Below are 13,313 nucleotides of genomic sequence, written 5' to 3' on the forward strand. Positions count from 1 at the left end.
TACCCCATTAGTAATCATGCACTTGCTTTCTCGTACCTACCACCAGCTTTCCAGTACTTAACAGTGATGGGATTTATCATTGGTTTGATCTTATTGTATCAGAAATATAGTTGTGGTTTTGTTTACTGAAAAGAAACAGATTGTTGTTGTTCCAATGGCACAGGAACCCATTCCAATCAAAGAAGAGGTACTGCTTTCTCTCTGTAATTCATCACTAACCAACCCCTCAAAATGTTCTTATTTTTACTTCATTTGCTGTTTTTAGGTTGTTCTTAGAGAAGATGCGAACACGCATGTGAGATTGATCACTTTGAATAGACCTCGTCAATTGAATGTCATCTCACCCAAAGTGGTATGTTAATTAATTAGCTTTATCAAATTCACAATCCTCACTAATATTCCCCTACACATTCATTATTTTGTATTTGATTGATTCGTTGATATATTCGCCTCTAGGTTTCACTGCTAGCTGAATCTCTAGAGCAATGGGAGAAAGATGATAACGTTGAGCTTGTTATATTCAAGGTTGGTTTTGGATTCAGGTTTACATTTCTTCTTGTAAACGATTTTAGTCTTGATCTTCTTCTTTGGGAAAACGTGCATTAATAAATTATGTGTATCTTTTTTTTTTGTTGCCATCATCAATCTTTTTCAGGGAAATGGACGTGCTTATTCTGCTGGTGGGGATTTGAAAGTGTTTTATGATGGAAGGGGTTCATGTAAGAAATCAGAATTCGTTGCTTCCATCTGAACTTAGTTTTTCTGTGTTGGTTGTGAGAGCAAACTTTGAGAACATTTAGAAACACGGGGTTATTGCAGATGATGCATGCCTTGAGGTTGTGTACAGGATGTATTGGCTGTGTTATCACAATCACACCTACAAAAAAACCCAGGTACTCTTTTGATTTCTATTTTCAAGTGCAATAAATTCACGCAATTAGCTAGGGTTGGTTTGGTTTTGTAAGTTCAATAATGGAGCCACTTGCGGTCCTCCAGGTGGCTCTTGTTCATGGATTCTCAATGGGTGGAGGTGCATCACTGATGGTCCCAATGAAGTTCTCAGTAGTCACAGAAAAAACGGTGTGTATGTCATGCTTCTTCAAATATCCCAATCATGAGACAAATTGCCTTCTTCTTAATCAAATTTTCCAACTTTCTTTATTTTATTTTCATTTGTATATCTTGTATGGGTGCCTCATGTTTTCCTTTGCCACCAATATATTTGTGGAGTTTCTTTTGAAGTTGCTATTTATGACATAATACCATTTCCTTATTATTGCTCTGCAGATTTTTTCAATGCCAGAAGCAAGTATAGGATTTCACACTGATTGCAGTTTCTCTTACATTCTTTCTCGTCTCCCTGGGTCTTTGGGTGAGAATTTAACTTGAATGATGGATCAGTTTTATTATTGAATTTATAGTGCCTGTCTGATGTTTAGGAGTGAAATCTGCAGGTGAATACTTGGCCTTAACAGGCACTCGACTTAACGGGATAGAGTTAGTTTCGGTGGGTCTTGCCACTCATTATGTCCCTTCCGAGGTGAGGGTTAAACATTTTTTTTCCTTTTTCTAGTTATCCGTCTCTCTAACTTTGATTCCCTGATTTCTGAATTTTCTGCTTGAGCAAGCTCTTATATACATGGAGGGTTATGAGTAAACACATCTATGGAGCAGTTATATGAGTTATATAACTGCATTTCCATAAAACTTGTTAGTCTTTCGTGTATGTCATTCTGTAGTTGTGCTACTTGTGTATGAGGAAAACAGTGTATTTAAACATATAACAAATTGTAGCACCTACCAAGGTGAATGCATGTTTGAGACTATATTCTGAATCTTAACCCCTCTTTCGAGTTGTTGTATTTTTATTGTCAAATACTTAGTTTATGGCTGCTTTAAGGTTGTTAGGGGTTGACATCAGTTGCATTTATTGCAGAAATTGCCTGAGCTTGAGAAGCGCCTGATAGATTTAAACTTAGGAGAAGAACATGCAGTCAAATCAGTGATTGAAGAATTCTCCTTAGATGTTAAACCTGATGCGGGCAGCATCTTGAACAAGTACAGAAAATGAGTCGACGGAACTTGTGTTTGTTATATTTTTTGTGTTTCCTTTCTTTTTTTCCTCCTTGAGCACAAATATTGTTGTTGTCATTGAATATCAAGATTTTTGGGATAGCACCATAATGCTGTAAAATATTTGCAGGCAGGCAACGATTGACAAGTGTTTCTCAAAGGGGTCACTAGAGGAGATATTTGAATCATTCGTAAGTTCAGTAAACTCCATCTCATCATGGCTTACCTTAAATCTTGACTCTCAACCTCTCCACCTTCTGTCTAATGTGGTAATTATACGGGTGTGATTGTTGGTGTCAGATACCAGATGTTGGGACACTGCTGAGGATAAATAGGTTGGGAAAGGAGAGGAAAAAACAGTCATGCCCTGAGTAGACATAGCTGGGCATTAGAAATAATTGGTGAAAGACACTCTTCAAAAGTTAGAATGATCTAATTCTGTTCCATGTTTTCTGGGCTTTTTGTGAAACCCTAGAGGATAATGGATAAGCAGCACCCACCTGCAGTGTCCACCTGTTGGACACGAGTACCGATGAGACTAGTTGTTTATACAGTACACTAGTTACATAGTTTATGTGCATTAATGCAACCGTAATTTACTGATTTTCATCAAATGATGCATCTGCACTACAATGAGCTGCTAACAAATGTTAGTATACCCCTGTTGATAAGTTTCCTTCGAAGGAAAAATTTGATATGAATAATTTTGTTTCTTTTTTTGATTGCACATCACTAACTAGTTCATAAAACTGCATTGAGATCATCAGAAGTGAGTCTAAAAATGAATTTTGGTTTATTGTGATTTATGGTATTTTCATCAGACTTATATAGAAACTTGAAATAACCCAATGCAGGAAAAATTGTTTTGCAGAATAACCCACAAGTATCAGTTCTCAAGATTCACACGTTTATCTCTTTTACATGATCTATTTTGGACCCTAAGTATAGACATATATCTTAAAGGATACCAATTCTTTGCACGCACACTGTACATGTACTTACACTTTCATTAGCTAAGTGGTGGATGTAGTGAACACAGAAGTAAGTGTATTTGGGGCATAATTCTCTTGGCCAATGAGAAGGGGAAGAACTTGTGCCATCATTTAATTGATGGGCCACAGGGTTCCCCTCAATCATGTGGTGTTCTTAAACCTTTTTTTTCTTTTTTAGGAATCTGAGGCAAAGAATGAAGAAAATGAATGGATTCCTGCAGTGCTCAAGGGCTTGAAGAGATCGGCCCCAACAGGATTAAAAATAACATTAAGATCGGTATACTCGCAGCTTATACTTCAAAACTTTGTTTTGTCTCACAATTTGTAGCTGATTATGCATGGCAAAAACTGGAACAGTGTCTCCTAGAGTTAGTTACAGTGGATGACCTTATTCATCACGGAGAATTTCCATATATTATCCAGATTTTGGTCTACAGTTCATTTTTAATCATTAAATTTCCTTGTCTCACCACAATTAATTTGTTAATTCTCTTTTTCCCTTCACTTATGTCCCTGTCTATCATTGTCAAATTTCTATTTTCATTATAAGTTCTTTTGTAGATCATCCCTTCGAAACAATTTTATTCCTTTCAGGTTCGAGAAGGAAGGGGGCAAACTCTACCCGAGTGTCTGAAGAAGGAATTCAGGCTCACAATTAACATACTAAGAAAATTAATATCTGGAGACCTCTATGAGGTAGAATATAAGCTAGTACTGTATTATTTTCCACTTTAAGTGTATGCATTAATACTTGAGTTTTTGGCATAAAGTGTTCCTTTTTGCCTGAGTTACTCAACACATTTTTCCTGTTTTTGGTCTTGAAAAAGGGTATTAGAGCCTTGACAATTGACAAAGACAATTCCCCGATGGTACCCCTTTCTCTCTCTCTCTTCATCATGTATGTTTTTACTTTTCACTCCCCCCTGTATTTTTTACTTCGCAAGTTTTTTATGGCAGTGGAACCCAGCTTCTTTGGAGGAGGTAACCAGTGAGAAGTTAGACCTGGTTTTCCAGCCTTTCAAGGAAGACTTGGAGCTTTTCATTCCCACCGCAGCAGAAAGCAGGTCAGTCCATTTCTTGTTTTCAGTCTTTCAGCTCCCCATCTCGTTTGTCCCTTGATAGGATTTCTTGTTCTGAAAAAAAGACATACAAAAGAACCCCAAAGAGACGCCTTCAGTCCTGTCATTTCCTGATACATAATGTATCAGAACCAAGAATTTGCTGTCTACTATATATCCCTTTACACCATTAATTTCTTACATTAGAAATGTTTTAGGACTAGAAACATGTTTCAGATATTTAATAGATTCTAGAGAATAACCTAGATTTTCAGATTCTTTCATAGCTCTGAAGAACTTTGAACCATAAACCCGATTACCCAGGCGAGTCTGAAGTTTATAATGACTTCTATTCCCTGGCATTCTGAGATGCTTTCTTTTTGGTCTAGTTAAATTCCATATTGTTTTCTTTTGGTTTTGTAATGAAGCTTATGTTGGTAATGATTTACAGATGGGATGGCAAGTATGAGAATTCAGTCTATGCTAGCTCAAACACAACACTGGCTCCAAATCCTTAGTCAGTAGTGAGGTTTTCTTTGGCCATGAAATTTCCGTGTTTTGGTTAAAACGTGTAAAATTACCTACTAAATATTATGAAGAAGAGAGAAATAAAGTAAAATGGTATGTCTGAATTGCTCATCTTGACTCGCCTTTGTTTCAGTTGTTTGTTATCCTCCCACGTCTTTCCTGTGACTGAATATCTACTTGTAAGCTTTATACATGGCTTGTGTACTCTGTATGTATTTAGTTCTTTTGTTGTTTCCTAGGCAGTTGGTATCATGAAGTAGATTCATAGAAAATACGTCGAGCTTTGAGTTTCAATCGTCTTTTATTCTGTTTTTATTTGTTTAAGACTCAACTGACGAGCTTTGAGTTTCAATCGTTTTTTATTCTGTTTTCATTTGTTCAAGACTCAACTGAAGATGTGTATAAACATCTCCGGCTCTTTGTTATAGAAAAAGGAACAAGTTATAACAGCTGTGAATTTTCTTTCTCCCAGTAACATATCCATGTAAACAACATGATTGCAGAAGAAAATGATCATCTTGCCATAGAAAAACAGGAAAATGAATTTGGAAGTAATGGGAATCAAGTGTTTGGCCCTCTCCTCACTCTTTCTTAGAACGAATTTTGGGGACCGTGGTTATTTTTTGGGACCATTGTTTTATTTTGGGTAAGATATTTCGAAGTAAATCTAAGCCACTTCTTATCCAAATATTTATATTAATACCAAAAATACCCTTCTTGATCAATTTTGTGCAATGATTAGTTAGTGTGACGATTAAGTTAAGTTAATTGGTGAGGTTAAATTAATAGATGGGTTTATCGAGAAAGTAAAGTAGAAGAAGAAGGCGGAGAAAAAACATTATTTTGAGTTTCGTGAATATAAATAGAGTGATTCAAGTGATGATCATAGCTCCTCCGAATTTTCCTCTCATTTCTCTCCTAGAGTATTCGTTAATCTTCACAACGATCTAGATATGAGTTATTTATTAGATGGTGATTGCATTCTACCCTAAACTCATGATGGTTTTTATGAGCCACAACCGTAGGAAGAGTATTTGGTACTCAGGTATGCTTCAAACTTAGTTAATGTTGCTTGAATTGGTCAAAAATTTCCTAAAAATGTAAAAATATAAGTAGATATCGGCTAGGTCAAATGAATTCGGCTACATTATCTGAAGAGAGGGTAGCCGAACATATCTGGAAGTCTGGTTTCAGCTAAGACGCAGGTAGCCGAACTTAAGTTTAATGGAGGTTTTCTTAGTTCGATAAATAGATTCCAGAACATGTAGCCGAACTTTTAAAATAGGGTTTACATGTCATGTTCGGTTCAGTCGAGTCACAAAGTTTTTAGCCGAACTTTAAGATTGAAATTTGGTAAAATCCCAAGTGTGAATTTCGGCTAGCGCATTCATACCCGAACTTGGAGATCAAAGTTTGGTTTGTTCGCAAAGTTACCTATACTGCCGAACTTCACGTTTAAAATTAGTTAAAATCCAAAGTGTTGACTTCGGCTAGCAATTTCTTGCCGAACAAAAGCCATTAAATGTTCGTTGGCTTCACAAATTTTCTTTTGCAGCCGAACTCTGTGTTCGATTTGGTCGATAAATTTATGTAATAGCCGAACCTATTTGTATTATTTGTTTGTGACTGTAATTGATGTTGTGCTGTTTCTCGTAGATTTGATGTGAACCCATACCAGTGAATGATCAACCTTTCCCATTGATATGTTGTACGAAGATACATCCCATCACTACGCGAATGACTTGGTAGGTTGAAAAAAAATTATGTGTAGTTGAATATTTTATAAGTATGTTTATATTTTTGTGAATTTATTTATAGTTGAATTTATTTTTTTTCCGAAATGTAGGCATTCGTAGGTCCTATGGAGGAAACGAATTGGGCTAGAGAACATGCGAAGAAAGACATGTGCGTATTAGTTTCAAATGGAAAAAAAAAACAATACTTGCTTTGAAAATAGTTTGTGAGATAAGTGGTAATCCCGATGTTAGTCATACGAAGAATGGTCATGTGTATAAAGGAATGGGAGGAAGAGCACAACTTGCTCAAATAAAACTAATTTCCCGTTCAAGCTAGTATTTAACAAGAGCAAAAAATTGAAGGATGGGTTCAATCCAAGTTTGAGGAAGGTCGTCATAATCATCCTCGTCCGGAACATCTTGAAGGACCTTACATGGCCGCAAAGCTCACTCCTCAAGAAATGGAGAAAATATCTAAATTTAGAAAAATGGGTATTTTACCACTTAATATGCTTCGCATACGAGGATAACAAGGATAACCTATCATCTTTGTCCACCATTTACGATGCAATTGAGATAATTAAAAGGAATGAATTGAGAGATAGACAAGTGATGCAACAATTATTATTTTTTTGGCTCAAGAGAGACTATTTTTTTCCAAAATGAATTACCACCGTTGAAGCAATTATTGCAAATTTTGACCAAATAGTAATGTCCCTACAACTATTCTTCTAAAAAAACTATAAATGGAGACACATCCCTTTAAAACATTCAAAATCTTTCACGCATCCCTTTCATACTTATTAAAATGTCTGCTCCTCTATTCACTAATGATGAAGATGTCGCCATTGTTAGAGCGTGAATTACGGTAACGAAGAACGACTACGATAGATAGTACTATACCCATATCAACCACGGCAATAGGCAAGACATGTACCTTAACATGGATCAAACATCCAATGCTTGGTGAAACCGTATATATACGATTCTTGAGGCATTAGGCGGAAATATCCACAGGAGGAAGCAACGAATCATGAAGTGTAGATTCGAAGTTTAGAGAATACGAGGCTTTGAAAGATGAAAAGAAAGCCGTACTTGATCGTTATATATACCACTGCCAATGGTGGCGATAACATACGTAGTTCATCAAAAATAGTATTTTTAGTTCTTTCTTTGAATGTTGCAAACTTATAATTGATTTGTTATCGTCCCAGCGGTGTGCAGATATCCAAAAATATGAAACTAAGTATGCCAAAACGTTTTGGCATGAGAATCGCTATCGCATCTTGTAAGAAAGTACCTATCCACTTAAATAATATGAATAAGTGTTTAAGCGCAGTGTAGTAATGATTTATGTAATTTTTATTCCTTGAATGTCATTATACGGTAGATGTATGCCTTTTCAATTTAATAAAATGATTATAAGAATTAAAATGTGTAACTCAAAAGAATGTTCGACTCGGATTAAGAGTTAGCTAGTCAACCGAATTGTCTTATACATAAGGTTCGCTTGTGAATTTATTATTTGCGTACCAACCGAAATTTCATTTGGTTTTTCATATATGGGTTCGGTTACCTATGCCTTTTAACCTGGTACCCGAAAAACATGAAATTCAAAAATTACCCGAGTTTGACCCAGGTATGTTCGGTTACCTGGTTAATAATAATAGGTAGTTGAACTCAACTCCTGGTATCCTTTACCAGATTTTAGAAGCAGTAAATTCTGAAAAAGCGGAGTATAACAACCACACCCAATAATTCGTTCGGAAATCTATATGAACTAACTCCAATATAATTCTGAGCACCAGCTTATAAAGCGATCTCAACCAAGAAAGATATCAAAGAGTTATATATTAATTTCTCAATAGAATCTACAGTCGAACAGATAAAATCAGTGAGCCCGATTGATATGAGAAATAACTTGGAAGGTACCAAAGACCAATGCCCAAGTGCCAATCAATTCCTATCCAAATTTACCAATTGATTGAACTGCGCACAACCTGTGATATTTCAATTATATAAACAAATATAATGCGGAAAAGAAATAACACATACACTATAAGTTTTGTTAACGAGGAAACTGCAAATGCAGAAAAACCCCGGGACCTAGTCCAGATTTGAACACCACACTGTATTAAGACGCTACAGACACTAGCCTACTACAAGTTAACTTCGGACTGGAATGTAGTTGAGACCTAACCAAGTCTTACGCCGATTAAGATACAGTCGTGTTCCATACGCCTCTAGAACCACGACGAATTCTGCGCACTTGGTTCCCTTAGTTGATCTCACCCACAACTAAGAGTTGCTACGACCCAAAGTCGAAGACTTATAAACAAATCTGTCTCCCACAGATAAGTCTATTATGATAGATAAATCTTTCTCCCACCGAAGTATATATGAAGTTTTTGTTCCGTCTTTTTTGATAAATCAAGGTGAACATGAACCAATTGATGATTCGGTCTTATAATCCCGAAGAGCAGCCTAGAAATATCAATCACCTCACAATAACTTAACTATATGGTAGTAGAAGAAGTTATTGTGGAATCACAAAGAATGAGACGAAGAGCTTTGTGATTACTTTTTATGTCTTACCTATCGAAGATATATCTCGAGCAAATCTTAGAGAAGATAGTACTCAATACGATAGAACAAGTAAGATAAAAATACGCAGCAAAAAAGAAAATAGTTGGGTCTGGCTTCACGAATCCCAAGTGAAGTCTTCAAGTCGTTAACCTATAATGGTTTTGGAGAATCGACTCTAGTCGCAACTAGGACACAAGAAAGTGCTGAGATTAGGTTTTCCAATTGCTAGAGTTCTCCCTTATATATTCTTTCAAATCAGGGTTTGCTTTCAATCAAATCTAAGATAGCTTAGTAACAAAGCATTCAATATTCACCATTAGATGAAAAACCAATTTAAGATTCAAGCTAGGTCTGCTTAAAACCGAAGCAATATCTCTCCACCGTTAGATGGTCTTAGCTTGTTACACACAATTGAAATATACCTTCATTTAGATATGGGTAACCGTACCTAAACGTGTATATTGAGTTGGCTCAATAACAATTAACCGAATTTAGCCATATGAACACTTTTGTATTAACCACATTCATATTAACACTTCTAGATCAAATGATAATCAAATGAATCTAATTGTGTTACTCATAGAGTTGTTCAATTGTTTATATTCTCATAGAAGTATACAAGACACAATTGAAGAAAAATCGGATTGATTCCAAACAATCAGTTCATGAACACTTTATAAATGTATTTGTTCATGAGTATGAAATCATACTTAACCGATTTTAGAACTTAAACCAACTCAGTTTGCAAACGGGTACGCAAACTAGAGTTCCGAACTTTGATCTTTTCCGACAGTTCGCAAACGGGTATGCATACTGCTGTTCCAGACCGAACTTAGGTGAAATATTTTGCAAACGGGTATGCAAATTTGGTTCCCGGACTTTAACAGTTAAAACCATTCGCATACGGGTATGCATACTTGGGTTCCTGGACCAGAATCATTCTTACAACAGTTTGCATACGGGTATGCATACTGTGCTATATCCATACAATGGTTAATTGTTCTAAACTCCCATTTAAATCATTGAAACATCCTTAGAAGACGACAATAGCAATCTCACACAAACTATTAGCTTGTAAGTATTTTTCAAGTGATCGAATGATCAATACGAAATATTCCGAGTCTACATCAAATGACTGTCTCACACAAATCATGTAAGATGTTACAAGGAGATTTTCACATGATCATATTTTGACTCATCATTTAGTTTCCAACAAATAAATCGTTTCCAACTAAACTCGTCAAGTATAATGATGAACGTAGTTAAAGCAAAAAGATTTCCAACACATGTTTCGTGAAAGATATAAGCAAGTTAAACTCAGCTCGAAATATCAAATGTGTATAATGTAAAGTATATATATCTATACGACTTAGTCTCAATTGGAGATAAAATATAATAGACTTCTGAGTGATATATGAGTTTAAGTCTCCACATACCTTTTGTTGATGAAGTTCCTCCAATCTCCCCTTAGTAGATCTTCGTCTTCAATCGATGAATGCCGTGAAGTCTAAAGCTCAACTACACATTCTATCCTAATCCAAGATATAGCTATAAGTAGACTAGAAATCAAGACTTATAGTTTTGACACCTAAACTTGACAAACAAGCTTGAGATAGCAACGCTTGAGAGTTTGAGCGAGCAGTGCTCTAACAATTGGTATCCTGGGTTTTACCCGTAGAAACAAAGGACATCTCATGCAACATCTTGAGGAGGAGGAGGTCTCAAAATATGAAGTTGCATTGCGAGATGCACCTGTTATTTTGGAGAGGAATAAACAAGCAGTTATTGACCATGCGACATTAGCTCATAAAAATATCCAGGCCAGTAAGAGCACCAACACAGAATGGAAAGAGGTATGTAAAAATAATACTAAGGTTGTTGGTGGTATGATTACAAGATGAAGTTTTACTTCTGATAATTTAGAAGTACATGTTTCGAAAAATATTCTTATGGTTGATGCCTTATTGAAGGGAGACCAAATTAAAACAAAGAATAATAAGATGCTTTGGAAGCTGAATTGAGTTTACATATTGATGAGGATAAAGTAGAAGAATCAAATAGTAAACTGGAGAAGGACTCTGAACAGTTGGCTGATAGTAAAGCGGATATTTTGGCTAGCTGGGAAGCAAAAATTTTGGATAGGAAGGCTGCTAAAAATCCTGGAAGCATGGAAGGTCCATTATGATGGCATTGTTGATGACCGGGAGCATGGCCCTGAGAAAGATGTGGAAGGAGTTTTGGATGATGCTAGCTTAAGGCTTATTGATAAGCCTATTATCAATATGCACGGATCTTCAGTATAATCGGTGGAAAAGGAGCAGGTTACAAACCTGGAAAAAGTGGATTGATCTTCAACAAGCCCCATGTAAGATCTGGAGAACCGTCTAGAATTTTGAAAGAACAACGAGAGCTTTATTTACAAGCCAAAGAGATTCTGGCTGAGTTGGAGGCTTCTCCGGAACTGGTTACTAATAGTCCGGGCTTTAAATCTCAAAAGGATAGGTATCCTAGGCTTTCAAAGTCAAAATTAAATAAGAATGTCAATACACAACAGGATCAAACTCCAATTAAGCTTGTTCCTGGTAATTATGCATCTGATGAGGATGAAGAAGATGAATTTTATGATGATTTTGAGGATATGGACATAATGGATACTATTTTTTCCAAGAGTAAACCGTATAAAATTAATACTCAAAGAGGAAGATTGAGGGGGGTTGTACTAGACGTATATAGCCTCTTCTTTTTCTTTGTTTAATTGAAGTTTTTTGGATTTTTAGTTAGTAGCCTTATGGGGTTAGTTTTGAAGTTTTTTTTTACCCCTTTGGTTTATGGGGGAGGGGGGACCTTAGAGCCCTCCTTGTAATTCTTGTAATTACCTTTTTTGCTTTAATAAACTTTTGGACTTAGAAAAAAAAAGATCAATCGACGATGAAAATTTTATGAATCGACGATTAATGGTTGAAAGAGGGAAGAAGAGAAAAAGATGATTTTTTCAATCTTTGTTTTTCGGCTAGGGGGAAATGGTGATGGGTTTTGATTTTCTTTGGTTAAAGATATAAATTAGGTTAGATATATTTAGGTATTTATTAGATTAGTTATTGAAAAAGCGGGGGTATAACAACACCACCCAATATTTCGCTTAGCAATTTGTATGGACAAACTCGAATATCCTTTTAAGAGAATCAATAAGACCCAATCAATTAAATGTATATCAACGAGTTTATATCTCTCTCTCTTGATTTGATCTCCTCAAACAGAAACTGTGAGTACTAATCAAATACAAGGAATAACTTGGATGGTACCAAAGACCAATATCCAAGGATCAATCAATGACAATCATCAACCAAAGGTTGGATTACTCTAATTGATGATCTAACGCACAACCTGTATTATTTCAATTATAATGTAAAACAATATAATGCGGAATTAGAAATATCATAGACACCAGAAATTTTGTTAACGAGGAAACCGCAAATGCATAAAAACCCTGATACCTAGTCCAGATTGAACACACACTGTATTAAGCCGTTACAAACACTAGCCTACTCCAAGCTAACTTCGGATTTGACTGTAGTTGAACCCCAATCAGTCTCCCACTGATCCAAGGTACTGTTGTACTCCCTACGCCTCTGATCCCAGCAAGATACTGCGCACTTGATTCCTTAGCTGATCTCACCCACAACTAAGAGTTGCTACGGATCAAAATCACAGGCTTTGATAATAAAAAAATCTGTCTCACACAGACAAGTCTATCAAAGGATCAATCTGTCTCCCACAGAAAAACCCTAAAGTTTTTGTTCCGTATTTTGATAATAATCAAGGTGAACAGGAACCAATTGATAATCCGATCTTATATTCCCGAATAATAGCCTAGATAAATTAATCACCTCACAACAATCTTAATCGTATGGTAGCGAAACAAGATGTTGCGGAATCACAAACAATGAGACGAAGATGTTTGTGACTACTTTTTATATCTTGCCTATCGAAGATATTAATCTCAAGAAAATCAATCTGATTGTACTCGTACGATAGAATATGCAAGATCAGATCACACAACTACAATAAAAGTAGTATCGGTCTGGATTCACAATCCCAATGAAGTCTTTAAGTCGTTAACCTGGTTTTAGAAGAAGAAAACCAAAGGTTAAAGGAGAAACGACTCTAGCACGCAAACTAGTATCAAAAGTGAGGTGTGGGGATTAGTTTTGAAGAGTTGCTAGATGTCCCCTTATATAGTCTTTCAAATCAGGGTTTCGCCTTGGTCACAAAGCCAACAATATCCACCGTTAGATGAAAACCTGATTTAGATTCAAGCTAATATTTCTCAACCGTTAGAT

The 13,313-nt window shown here is 35.9% G+C and overlaps 1 protein-coding gene across 1 annotated transcript; it reads left to right on the top strand.

The window, feature by feature from the left end:
• Nucleotides 1-4,950, top strand: LOC113287355 (3-hydroxyisobutyryl-CoA hydrolase-like protein 5). The gene is made up of 15 exons (XM_026536090.1): nt 1-187; nt 266-352; nt 457-525; nt 656-719; nt 820-893; nt 997-1,080; nt 1,288-1,372; nt 1,455-1,540; nt 1,937-2,058; nt 2,204-2,264; nt 3,244-3,342; nt 3,660-3,761; nt 3,893-3,934; nt 4,023-4,129; nt 4,575-4,950. The coding sequence occupies exons 1-15, from the start codon at nt 155-157 to the stop codon at nt 4,639-4,641; spliced, it is 1,182 nt and encodes a 393-aa protein (XP_026391875.1). The 5' UTR covers nt 1-154; the 3' UTR covers nt 4,642-4,950.
• Nucleotides 4,951-13,313: the final 8,363 nt, after the last annotated feature.

This window comes from Papaver somniferum, chromosome 6, assembly GCF_003573695.1.
Source record: "Papaver somniferum cultivar HN1 chromosome 6, ASM357369v1, whole genome shotgun sequence".
Taxonomy (NCBI): Eukaryota; Viridiplantae; Streptophyta; class Magnoliopsida; order Ranunculales; family Papaveraceae; genus Papaver; species Papaver somniferum.

Excerpts from the sequence above, each read along its gene's own strand:
- LOC113287355 (XM_026536090.1), top strand. The coding sequence starts at position 155 with ATGGCACAGGAACCCATTCCAATCAAAGAAGAG. Across the intron at positions 526-655 it reads TTGAGCTTGTTATATTCAAG|GGAAATGGACGTGCTTATTC; the intron begins GTTGGTTTTGGA and ends AATCTTTTTCAG. Across the intron at positions 3,935-4,022 it reads ACAAAGACAATTCCCCGATG|TGGAACCCAGCTTCTTTGGA; the intron begins GTACCCCTTTCT and ends TTTTTATGGCAG.